The sequence below is a fragment of the Carassius gibelio genome, chromosome B15 (assembly GCF_023724105.1).
Source record: "Carassius gibelio isolate Cgi1373 ecotype wild population from Czech Republic chromosome B15, carGib1.2-hapl.c, whole genome shotgun sequence".
NCBI classification, from domain to species: Eukaryota; Metazoa; Chordata; class Actinopteri; order Cypriniformes; family Cyprinidae; genus Carassius; species Carassius gibelio.
Genome location: NC_068410.1, coordinates 6,903,293 through 6,917,276, shown reverse-complemented (window position 1 = coordinate 6,917,276; position 13,984 = coordinate 6,903,293). Strand labels below are relative to the sequence as shown.

The 13,984-nt window shown below is 36.9% G+C and overlaps 1 protein-coding gene across 1 annotated transcript; it reads left to right on the top strand.

Annotated features, from left to right (window-relative positions):
- Positions 1-11,590: 11,590 nt before the first annotated feature.
- On the top strand, positions 11,591-13,150 carry sst1.1 (somatostatin 1, tandem duplicate 1). Its single transcript, XM_052576431.1, has 2 exons — positions 11,591-11,836; positions 12,653-13,150. Exons 1-2 carry the CDS (start codon positions 11,699-11,701, stop codon positions 12,857-12,859), a joined length of 345 nt encoding a protein of 114 aa, XP_052432391.1. The 5' UTR covers positions 11,591-11,698; the 3' UTR covers positions 12,860-13,150.
- The last annotated feature ends 834 nt before the right edge of the window (positions 13,151-13,984 follow it).

The following is a 13,984-nucleotide window of genomic DNA, read 5'->3' as shown; positions in this document are numbered from 1 at the left end:
GATATATGGAGGCTATATTGAAATATGTCTTGATTCAGAATTATGCATTTAGCAGACACTTTTATCCAAAGTCCATTCATCCTATACATTTTATTTTTTTTATTTTTTTACCAGTTTTACATGTAATAATAATTTTAAAAGTCTTAAAAGTTTGTTTGTGAATAAGTTTACACTGGTCGCACTGTATGGTTTTCTTTTACTAAAAAGAAGCTAAAGTCTCATAAGAGTCATTTCGTAAATAGGACTACACAAGTTGCGTTGTATGTTTTTGATTCACTAAAAAGAACCGGCTCATTAGAGTCATATGCTTGAGAATCAAACAACTCTAGTCATGTTGTGTTTACTGTATAAGTGTGTAGCATTGCAGTCCACGGGACATCTTTCTCGATACGTGGTCTTTTATGACATAACATTCAACTTAGACTGCGAACTCTCAGATTCTCAACTTAGATAAAATGTGGTTTATTGGCATGACAATGAAGATTCATCAAAGGGCAGGGCCAGGGTACAGTTACGCTAGGAAATACTGGTACGTGGCTTTTATCATAGCTAATTGTTTTATCGGCATTACCGGAAAGAACTTCAATTATGCATGTTATTTGAAAGTTTTCTACCGCAGCAAAGTTCTAATGAGGTCCTGTATCTAGTAAGAAAGTGTTCCGCGCGAGGCAGTAAAAAGCGTCGCCTCCTAATCATTTTACTCCGACATTAAATTAACTTCATTACCAGCACACTGCACCATCAGCAGGGAAAAAAACATTAGAGAAATGAGCCAGCACAAATATGTCCACTTCTGCCTCCAAATCCCCATTTAAACTCGCTTAAAGTTCTACCTCCTCAGTGACTCATAGGGTAAACCGAAGCCGGACTGTACTCAACTGCTTCATCTGAACGGCTATATGTTTTCCTCCATCATTAAAACACTTTGGAGGATTCCTTTATTGTGTTGCGGTATTTCTGTATATAAAAAATGGCTAATTTGAGGGTCAGTGAGATATTTTTTGACAAAGAAAGAAAGAAAGAAATTAACCAGATGTGATGTGTTGTAGTTTTTAGTGTACTTGCAAATGTTTTTGTCATACGTCTTTCTCAGATACTTAGCTGCTCTCCTGTATAGCCAAGTGATGAGCTCATGTTTAAGTGATGACAACTGTTGTTTTCTCGCACACTGATCTTGATACTTTTCTGAAGGTTTTTTTTTTATTTGAAATATTATCATGCTAATGGGCACATTTATAAAGATGAGGCTAACATTATGAATGAATGCTTTGTTTTTGAGACACCAGTACCTTATTAATGATGCTTCATAATGGAAATAGAATAACATATTTTTGATACATAAAACTGAACTATTTTACATGCAGATATCTATATTTTCAGGAATATAAAATGAAATAAAATGAAAATTTGAAAAAATGTACTCACCCTGAGGCCATATGGAATGATGAGTTTGTTTCTTCACTGTTATGGATTATTGGACTCGTAATTTGGCCAGAAAAAAAATTAAAACACCTTAATGATGGATTTGTTTCTTGCAAATATGCAGCTTTTCCACTTTTTCTACTAACAATATGTTAGTAAATGGATTGGAATCATGTTGATCTCTTATGAATTATTGTGATGTTTTTATTAGCTGTTTGCACTTTCATTCTGACTGTACCCATTTACTGAAAACAATTTATTGATAAGCAAGTGATGTGATGGTAAATTTCTCCAAATCTATTCTGATGAACAAACAAATTAATTTATGTCTTGGGTGGCCCGAGGGTGAGTAAATATCCAGCAATTGTCTGTGTGTGTGTTTGTGTGAGCTATGCATTTAATACTGCTTTGTGTAATCTTTTCAATTTTAAGTATCTCAGTAAAGGCTATATTATTTGTCATATGTAGTGTGATTTTATGTTGGTGCTCTGAGGCTGTGGGATAATGTGTCTGGGATCTTTGTCATCATCTTCACACCGACAAATTAAACACATTAAATCACAGATGCTTGAAGCAGACTTTATGATCACTGCTAAAATATTCTGTTGTTAAATCATCATGCTGTCCTATGGAAAAGCTAGTTTGGCTGTTTTAGAAAGGGAGATATAGGAAGAGTGAGTAAGGAAGGCAGACCACCCGACCTTCATCATCCAGCAGATAATGTATTTTCTGTGTTCTGCCTGCAAACCATTGCAAATACAGTCTGAATAAGGTGTGTTTCACATCTCTTATTTCCTTAAAGGTCAGACGTGTGTATACTACAGGCAGACAGATGCATTAACACAGACTGATAGGACAGCGGGTGGCTGTACTGAGAGCCAAAGAAAGGCTAAGATGTCAATGTATTGAGATATAGAATTGATTCCCTGTATCTGTGGTGGTCGTGCTGTTTTGAAAAGTGTTTGGGAATGGAACCCCTGGATATAAGTAAACTTCTTTGGCGTGCCTGTTAAATACCCACAGTGGTGTAAAATGAGTTTTTAATGTTGTTTACATGTCTGTCTGGTGTTTTTGATATGCTTAAAGGCAAACCATGTGGAAATTCATCAGTCAACACCGTTGTTGAGCATTTGCTCTGCAGTATACAAACAAATGTTTGAACTAGTTCCTGTTTCCTACTGTCACAAACCTGTAAATAATCCCGTGGCTGAGGCTTTATCATTAGCAAAGCATTTCTGTGTTGATTTTGAGAAGGTAGCCGTCTAAGATGGTGAACATGAGCATGGTTTGTGTAAGCAACACACTATTATAGCTGCTTCATAACACACCAAAGGCTAATTATGTTAATTATGCGTGCAACGTTGTAGAGAGTGGTACATAAAATGCATTATCATTCTGATACATTGACTTGTAAACAACACTGTGTAATTCGCTCTTCTTCTTCAGAGTCACTTAATGCTTCAAACATGCATATATGGCTTAATTAATCCAATATTGTAATTTGCCATTGGATAGCATTTACAACATAAGTGAAGTGAAAGTGTAGCAGATAGTCAAAGTTGGTATGATTGCTGGATGCAGGTGGAACACATTTGCATATTCATGGTATAGGCCTAATGTATCCCCGCCCCTTTTCCACACTTCTTGTCTTCCGTTTGTATTCCACAAAGTGAAGGTAGGGTCATACGAATTTTATAAATGAACCACTGGTTTTAAAATCTACCCAGTCTAACTGACATTTGTTATGATGACATCTGCTTTAAACATTACAATTCTCATGGTAACTTTTCCCTTTTAAAAAGTAAATCCACTTCACCAGCTAATTACTCTTCAACAGTGATGCTATTGTAAAAAGTGGCGTGACATTCATACTCAGAATTTGTGCTCTGCATTTAACCCATCCGAAGTGCACACACACAGAACAGTGAACACACACACACACACTGTGAGCACACACCTGGAGCAGTGGGCAGCCATTTATGCTGCAGCGCCCGGGGAGCAGTTGGGGGTTCAGTGCCTTGCTCAAGGGCACCTAAGTCGTGGTATTGAAGGTGGAGAGAGAACTGTACATGCACTCCCCCCAACCACAATTCCGTCCGGCCCTGGACTCCAACTCACAACCTTTCGATTGGGAGTCTGACTCTCTAACCATTAGGCCACGACTTCCCCATTGATCAGGGCTGTCTAAACCTGTTCCTAGAAGGCCACTTTCCTGCAAAGCTCAGTTTTAATCCTTAATAAACACACTTGAACAAACTCATCAAGTTTTTCAGACTCACTAGAAACTTACAGGCAAGTGTGTTGCAGCTACAGTCTGCAGGACATTGGCCCTCCAGGAGCAGGATTGGGCCCTACTGCTGTAGATTAACCGCAAAAGTTGAAGTTCTAAAGATGGCTGCGCTCTTGTTTTTTCTGACGCACAAAGTCTAGACTAAGGTTGTAGATTTAAAATTTAACCCATTGTAAGGCATGAAGAAATTATTTTCATAAGAAAAAAATTATTTGTCTTTTCGAATATCAACAATAAGTTTTAAGGGATACAATTAGTGGCTGCAAGAGGAAAATAGAATGGAATGAAGAATGATGTCACAGTGAGATTTCATGCCTTCGCAGCACATTGTTCTGGAACCCTTAGAATGGAATATGTAAGCAAGTATGAATCACATTCAAATAAATATGTAAATCACAGAGGTGACCGTAGGAAGTGACATCATGGCAAACTGTGTCTGATTGTAGCGACAGCTTCAAAAGGAACTAAATAAATTAAGCAATTAAGAAGTGCATGTGACGAAAAACGGATAATTGCGCAATTCGTTAAACAAGCAAAGTAGTTTGGAGATGTCTGCTGATTAGCATGAATTCTGCATATGCATGAAAAGCGCCAGAAACTGGTTACATTTTCGTATTCCTGACACAGGAGAAAGAGATTTGGTGTTATTTAAGCTGCATAAAAGAAGAAGATGCACAGAAACGGAGATTAAAAGTTTGAAAGCAATTTATTTTGAGATGTTCAGGAGATCATTTTGACCTGCTCAAAGACATTGACACACACACACACACACACACACACACACACACACACACACAGTATGTTCTCTCCGTCTGAGTTGAAGAGCTGATTAGCAGTGTGAGAGTGGGTAGACGGGGTTCGGCGAGGATGTGTTTAAATATCAATGCTGAATGATTCCGCTGCCAGGTGCTCTTTTCTCTCGTCTCTGCCCGACTGCTCCATCACTAAATACCATTGATTCTGCTATTACACACTCACACAGGGTGTAACACTTCACAGCAGTACCATTTGTTTGCGACTGTGTGAGTGTTTTCTTGAGCCTGATAAGAAATACAGTGAGTAATGTTGTATCATAGGGAGATGTTTGAAGCTCACAATTCACACAACTGCCAAAATGTTGAATCATGTTCTCTACATACTGGATGCAGAACATTTTACAGAAAGCATTAACTTTATCAATGAAAGACAGAATGCAATGTCTCTGCATAGGATTTCATGCAAAGTAAGTATTCTTCAAAGTTTGTGCGTATACACACACACACACACACACACATATCTATGCACATATTATATATATATTTCTTGATTTAAAAAAATATATACAGTATACATTTACTATTGCTAGAAAATTATTTAAATCTGTGTGTGAACACGTCAACACTCTTAAATAGTCATTAAAAACAAGCTATCCTTTATTTTTAAAGCATTTTTATTTAACATCATTTCTGTGAGAGGCAAAAGTTCCCCTAGTTGAAAAATCACCCACATAAAGTGTGGGTTTATAGCACATACATTTTTTATGCATAGACACTGGAATGTACAATGTATGTTTCCAAAATGAAAACCTTTTTACTTACATTGTAGACTTTAATGTTTTTACAAATAGCATTCAAAGGTGGATTTTAATGGATATGTTATAAATGACATTAGTTAAACGTTTAATGCCACTATGTTTAACAAGCATTTACCTAATTTTGCATCCTGTTCTGATTCTACGTGTCATAGATTTTCTCATATTTCATACTTAATGAGCATTGATTTGAGTTAACTCAATCTAAACAGAGTGCAATTGATTTTACTTGTGTTAGGCTCTCTGGATTTCATTTATTAATAAAACTGCCATTAAAAAGCTCATTCTCAGATAAAGATTTTCTATCATTTACTAATAAATGAATGTTTTGCTCTGGGGTGTCTGAGCACTGAACCAACTCACCTGTGAAGTTATCCTCACAAAGTTTCCAGTTTTTAAAGGATTTCAACAGATTTGTAAGTATTCATGATTTTGTATGTATAGTTGTAAAGGAGGATGCCATTATGTTGATGCTGCTATTGGGCATTTCAGTCTATTCAAGCATAAATGTGAGAAAAACGAGGGAGATAAAAGCCTAAAATTGCAAGTTGACCTTTAACATAATTAAAAGACTTATGGGATTGTTTCCAGTATGAAAAATGTATCAACAACTCACATGTCTCATGCTTGATTCATTTAAACTTTGCTCATCTTTGTGTAATTTCTTAAAATTAGCTGGCAGTTTATTAAAAATCTTTCGATGGGACAGAGATGATAAGAATGGATTGTAAGAAATCAAAAAGAACAATTTTATGATTTCATCCACCAATAGCAAGCGCAAACAGAACACACCGGCTGGCAACAAACAGACTGGCCTTAATTTCATTTCAGTAAACACCAGAAGCTTATTTTCATCAGAAGCTTAGTTTGCTGTTCTGTATACATTACTTTTATTCCAGCTTTTGGATTTGCTTCTATCATAAACATACATATAGACAGTCAGTTTTCACCTCTTGTGTGATTAAACAGAGAAAACACTGCACGGATATTGAGTGGGTGAACCAAGTCATAAAGACCAAGTGTTAGAAATTTGAGCAATGGATTTATTTGGCATAGGCCTAAATACTGCATAGCAACACTGTAGAATCGCAACAGTTTTGCACAGGAAATCATCATTCACAATTTATTTGAAATAATAAAATTAATAAACCCTGGTAGTCTAATTGAAGGGATGAATGGATTGCATTTATGTGTGTTTGTGGTAAATTTCCATGTGTTTGTTGTGAGAATGACAGGTTCTGTGTTCACTTATTCTGCTGTGAGCTTATGTGTGTGTGTGTATGCGTGTGGCTGCAAGTCATTTCACACTTTCATACACAAATTTCCACGCTTTATATGTGTGTGTGTGGAAGTGAGGAAAGAGAAAATGCCGGCGGAGGAGGAAGAGCCTGCGAGGTGGACAAAGGGCATGGTGAGTAATTCCTCCAAGTCTCTGACGAGCCCGAAACCTGACGGATACATTTAAGAGCATGCAATTCAAAACAAAGCATTTATTCATCTGATCTGCATCTGTGTTGGCATATCCTTCTCTCTTTATCTCCTTCCCTTCTCTGTATCTAAAATCTTTATCTAAATCCTAATGTAATTTGTTTATGTAATATATATATGTGTGTGTGTATGTGTGAGTAATCAAACATATTGCAATTATTTTCAATATATATAATTAAAATAAATATATTTAATCAATGATTTCATATATATATACATACATTTAACATTTTGTTTTATATTTCATAGTTTACTCTTTAAGATATGAAGATACATAAAATCATTAATGAGATTTCTTTAAACATTTATATAATAAATACATTTATTTCATTATGTGTGATCTCTTTCTAAGTCTGTCTTTTACTTCAGTTTCTAGTTATGATAACAAATTAGTCTACAAATAAATTTATATGATGAATGATACGCTGGAGTAAATTTATTTATGGAAGGAAGAAGGTGGAGAAGCAGTTAAGGGAGGTGACAGGATGGCATTGAAGAAGAAAAAGGTTAAGGGAGGGAGGTAAAATGAGTGGAAAGTAGATGTGATTAAACTTGAAATTAATGGAGCATGCAATCCGCCATCCCCCAAACCCCAGACATCCACCTTGACACATCCCATTTCCTCCTCTTCACACACACACACACACACACACACATCATCCTAAGCCAGGTGGCCATGAAAGACTTCATCATCACCTCCAGCATGTGAGAATGTGTGTGTTGCACAGTGGGTTTGTGGTATATGTACAGGTGACATGACTTTGTTTTAAAATGTTATTTTTCTAACCACTGCTGGAGAAATGAATGTTAAGGTGATTGTGGACTGGCCACTCTGCTTCTTCCAGATGATGGACAGATGTGTCCAGATTGCTATGGCCACTTGGAGTGACACTAAGCACCTGACTTCATTTTGTATTTGTGTGTGTGTGTGTGTGTGTGTGTGTGTTTGACAGAGGTTAATGACTTTGCCAGTAAAACAGATGAGCCTTATTAGCACCTCATCAGTCAAACTTCTCTCTTTCCAAAATTCAAAGTTTCCTGGAAAGTCGCACTCCATAAATTCCAATTAAAATTACAATCGATTTAATTGAACACCATTATGCTTGGGTTGCTATGCATTGGCTATGTTGTTTTAAGTAGTCTTTAAAATATGTCGCTTTTTTATGGTTCCATTGTAATCAGACATGTGGCATTTACTGGAGATTTTTTTTTATTTGTTTATTTCTGGAGCACGCATTAGCAAAGATGTTTGGCTAGATCTGCTAGCCAAGCGACTGCAATTGAGATGACTGGGAATGTGAATACACAGCTTAACCATTATATTAAAAGTCACTGGTTGCTCAATATAGCTCAAGTGAAAAGAAATGACCCCTAACTCTCAAAGGTATTTTGGCCAGTAGATATGGCTCAGATACTACTTTTACACCTGTTGTATCATTGTTAAATACTTGCTTAACCACTGGGCTCCACAACAACATTTGCAATAGTTGTTTTGTTGCACATTTTTCTTCAGCTCATTTTCTCTCTCATTAAACCTGCTTGAAAGGAAATGTTCACACAAAAATTACAATTTGATTAAAAATTTCCCACCCTCAGGCCACCCAGGATGTAGATGAGTTAATTGCTTCATTAGAAAAAAATTTGGAGAGATTTATTATTATTTCACTTGTTCACCAAGGGATCCACTGCAGTGAATGGGTGCCGTCAGAATGAGAGTCCAAACAGCTGATAAAAACAAAAATAATCCACAAGTCATTCACATGACACAAGACAACTTCAACAGAGAAACAATATTATGGATAGATGACTTGTATCAGCTGAAAACAATAGTTTGAAGTTAAAAACATCTTAATGCTGGATTTGTTTCTTACAAACATGCAGATTTTTGCTTCACAGGATGTTAATTGATGGACTGGAGAAGTGTGGATTACTTGTGGATTATTGTGATGTTTTTTCATCTGTTTAGATTCTCATTTTGACGGCACCCATTCACTGAGGACTTTTTGGTGAGGAAGTGATACCCAAATCTGTTCTGACAAAGAAACAAACTCATCTATATAATGAATGACCGGAGGGTGAATACATTTTAAGTGAATTTTCATTTTTGGGTGAACTATTCCTAGAATGACCATAGTGCAGGTTGCAATAGCATACAGGTAAAAGTCGCAAGGTTTATTACATAGAGAAAGTAATGCTTTTAATTTGGGTTCTCATTCTTGTCTCTGGACAAATTACACTCCAAAGATGAATAATTGATGTTACGGGTTAAAAACATGCATTAAGTGTTCCAACTGTTGTCTAAGTATGAGCAATCACCCTTAGCAAGCACCTTTAATTAACATTCCCAAACCTGAAGTAAGACTCATAATCAAACAGAAAAGTGACTGGGGAACCAGTTGGCTGCTGTTTGAAGCCCAATTCTGATTAGCGATTAGTTTTATTAAATTACAAATTAAAAATTCTTTGGTTTGTGTGGTTAATCAGAAAGGCCTTTTCTTGCAACAGTGTAGGATTTCAGCCGCTCAATTTTAACTTCAATCAGCACATTCTTTATAATGAGAAAAGGCCAACATCCATTTCACAGAGAAAAGAGAAAATGAGATTGTAAACTGCCTTCAATAAAGCGAAGCTTTAATTAAAACACTGCAGGTTTGTTAAACCAATGGAGAACACTTGGTAAGAGTGTCTGTATTTGCGAGTGTTACTTGAACTTATTTGAATGCTTAAAATGCACATGAATTAATGTTTTTTTTTTTAATCAAATTAGTAGCAAAATATAAAACCAAGGGGCATCTGCTAAAAAAAATAATAACGCTTTTCTCAGAAGTGACTTTTCAGCTGTTTTGTAATATATTTTATAATCTGCAACAGCTACTTTTTTTCTCACTTTTGGCCAATATCTGTTGTTTTATCATTTAAAAGCTAACCTTGTGAAATAATTTCTTTATTTAAAATAAATGCCAGTTGGTTTGATCAATAATAATAAAAAAACTTTCATACAACTTTCAAATACTTTCATGACCTTTGTGTTTAACTATGTGTGTCTCTGTGAATTTTTGCATGTATTGTCAAGAATGTGGTGAATCTAAACTTATTCATGAGTTTAGAAGGCCTATATGCAGTTCGGTGGCCTCTGCCAAACTCTATAGCACTAATAGAAATCATTGCCATCAGCCATGTGTCTAAATATGTTTGTAGTCTCAACCGCCAAAGGCTACTGCGTGTGCTCGGAGCACATGACTGCAATTAGCATTGAAAAATACAGGCTGTGAAAAATACTGTCGGTAAGGGTTAGTCTGAAATTCATTTGCACTTAACATCGTGCGCAGCTTGCTGGTGTGCGAAAAATAGTAACTGCGTAAATAATGCTGATCGGACGAGTCTCAAGTCACCGGGTTCGCAGGCCATGAGCGGGTGCGACCGTCACACCGTCCCCATGGGTTCAATGGAATTAGCACGAGTTCTCCTTTAAGACATCACGGATCAGAAGGCGCGCACGGCGTGGATCATGACTGGCCATTACCATCACCTAATCGGCGCTTGTGTCTTGATTAGAAGAACGGAGGTGACCGAGAACCCCCACGGAGGGAAGAGGCAAACAGATCCACTATCCGCCCGGCCCGGGGAAAGCAGTAGGACACGAGGCTCTTCTCAGAAAACCTTGACGTCAATGCGCACACGCATGAAGCGGTGTAAACCAAACCACCATCAATTAATGTCTTTAACCTGGGCGAATAACCAGAGAAACCACTTGGAACCAGCACTGGAATCTGCCCTAGGAATATGATTTCTATATAGTTTTAAACCAGTTTCTTCTTGACTTTTTTTTTATTATTATTATTGTTAACTTTTATGATTATAGGCCTATAGTCTAAACAGATTTTGATGAGGCAATATAACAAGAGTGTGTTATGACACTAAAATTAACAAAATGTAATATTTGCAAATTAAATTTTTGAATGTATTTACAGTTAACTAGCCTAAGTTCTAAACACAAAGGTTTTATCAATATAGTGACATAGCATTCCTAAACGATTCAGTGTGTTTGAACAAACCAGTTGCCTAAATGATTCAATTAAACACTTTTTTAATATAATGTGTAATTAGATAATATCGCTATTTTAATTCCAGAATGAATCGGGAGTTTGAGTGAATCGGTTGAATGAGTGTTTTCGTTTCTAAATTAATCAACATTTGCCGACGAATCGGTTGAAAAGTGATTCAATGACTCGCTGTTTGAGATTCACTAAAAATCACGAGTCGCCAGCTTCTGGCGCAATTATGTAACGTGTACAAAGAGTCACTGAAAAATCCCCACACAGACTTGCTGTTCGATTCAGTTATCTGTATATTCTGACGGCTTTTTTTCATAACCTGCAGAATATTGTGAAATTATATTCTCTATCTTTCATTCATACTCTGAGCCACAAACATATTAGTGAGGACTAGATGCAGTGTTGTAAGAGATGACTGTGTGCTAAATTCTTAACTTTGTTTATAGTATATTTCCCTTCCACTTAAACTGTTCAAAAATATTAAGTTTTGTTAGTGATTTAAGATTTTACTATCCTTGTTGCGGGTATAGACTTGGTCAGTGTCTACAAACTCTGAAAAAGAGGAAAAAATACAGTATGTGTGTGCAGGGTTGGAGTGACGATTGCAGGTTAAATCGATCATTAATCCCTTTCACCTCCAGTCGGATTCACGCCCCTAATCGGTGTCATATTTGTCACTCAGCATCACTCGAGCGCACGCGGAGGAAACCCCCCTCGCCTCCTGACGTCAGGCGGATGGTTTAAAAGGCAACTTTGGAGGAATGAGCTGCAACAGAAGGCGCAAATAGATAGAAGAGGCAACTTACAACTTGCGCAGCGCTACCCGACACATCTCTCTTCTTTTAATTTCCTACCAAATCAATACTTTCAAGGATGCTCTCCACGCGTATCCAGTGCGCACTGGCGCTCCTGTCCTTGGCGCTTGCCGTCTGCAGCGTCTCAGCAGCACCGACAGACGCCAAACTTCGCCAACTTCTGCAGAGATCTCTCCTTAACCCGGCTGGAAAACAGGTAAACGAATGCATACATAAAATACTAGTTTTTGTAATTTTATATATGTTACAAATGACTTTATATCGAGTTCTCAACCCAGTAGCAAACAAACTAAAATCACTGTCCATGGTGCTGAAATCGACGAAAGCGTCAAAGTCTTGAGACTTAACTCATTGAGAGAATGGAAACGTCGTTTGAACTTGCATAATGTTGATTATTAATATAATCTCACACAAACATAAATTGATGACAATGGAACCAGAAAAGGAAAAAGAACGTCCCATGGCAGAAAAAAGTAGAAATTATATCTAAAATATATAACATAATCGTTAAACATTAAAGAATATAAATTTGTGTCTACATATAAAACGTAAATAAAGTCATATGACGAATGTCGGTTGTCAGTCCGACTGAAGTTAAAAGATTTCTATGGAGCAAAAATATACAAGTTGCAAACTTATGCTCTATTTAAAACAATGTTTAAAAAAATGTAAAACTAAATCAGTGCCTATATTATTAGACAGTTACTTGCTTCGTGCATTTAGATTTTTCTTTCTTCTCTTGAAAAATAGCATTCACTGGGGTGGTACGCTTTCAAAAGGCCATAATATGTACATTTGAGGTGTTAATATGTAACATTTAGGAGCAAATAAGGTACACAGATGTAATTTTTAGCTTTCGGGTATCAGTCCAGTGACAGCGTTGTACCGTTTTTTTTTTTTTTTTTTTTTTTTTTGAGAGAGAGTTCACAATATCGAGTGCACCTTTGGCAACAAGTATGCAAACATACTAAAGTTTCTCTGTCTCTCTCTCTCTCTCTCTTGATTTCTTCAGGAACTCGCCAGATACACACTTGCAGACTTGCTCTCAGAACTCGTGCAAGCAGAAAACGAGGCGCTGGAGCCCGAGGATCTGTCTCGCGCTGTGGAGAAAGATGAAGTGCGTCTGGAGCTCGAGCGCGCCGCCGGTCCTATGCTGGCACCTCGCGAGCGCAAAGCCGGATGCAAGAACTTCTTCTGGAAAACTTTCACGTCGTGTTAATTTCTCACCGCGCACCGTTTCCTTTTGACTTATTCTTTTTTTTACTCTTCCATGTTTCCTTTTCCCGTCTTTCACGTATTCTTCACCCTATCTAAAATGTATAAAAGAAAATAAAAGCAATTATATTTGTCGTTTAACAACGATGATAGCTCTCATTGACTATGTTTTTCGAGGCTATTGATGTGTCATCGGAAAGAATGTTTTGCGGATGTGTGCGAATCTGCTTTTAATTGTACTTTAGCAGATGTCACTATTTTTAATTGCTTGTTTGAATAAAATCTATGTTTCAGAGCCAATGCATAATGCAACTTTGTCCCACCAACTTAAACATACACAGACCACTTTATAAAACACAGATTTTTCTAGTGTGTAAAAGCCAAAGGCTTGGAAACACGTCCAAAGATAACAGAGGAAGACCTCTTTCCAGGAGAAGGAATATGTTTCTATATAGATATAATCAATAAATATTTGCAATTATTTCACTAATCAGTTGAATACAATGCTAAATATAAAAAATGCAGGTGTGATCTTGGCAGCTTATCAATAAGGTGTAATTTAATGCTGACCTGCACTGTGTGGAAATCTTTCAGAGCCATTTAAGAGCCAAAGTGAACGTGAAAGCAGAGAGAGAGACTCTATTTGGCTCGTGAATCACAGAGGTTCTTAATAACCTTTAGTCTTCAGCATAAAGAGATTCAGTTAAGAAAGCTCTCAAACAATTATGGGGTTGTGTGTGTCTTCCTGCCAGCTGACAGGTCCTTTGCCCACTGTGTGTGTGTGTGTGTGTTATCTCCCTCTGCAGCCTGGTTGAGGTTGAACACATATTGTGAGATTGACAGGGAGAACTGCCAGCAGAACTGGGGACGACCATTCTATATTATGAACGTGTCATGTTCAGTGTTTTTTCTTTTGACACATATATGACCTCTGCTCTTATTGCCCTCATTCTAGGTATGTGCAGTTACATTTAAAACACATCATTATCTCTGACATTTACAGAAAATAGGACATAGGAAGACAACAGGTGCAGTTCACTCGATGGTTGTTTTACTCTCTCTTTTTCTCCTGGTCCTTCATCTCTTTTGAATACATCTACAGTACAAAGAAAACCATTAAACTATAAAC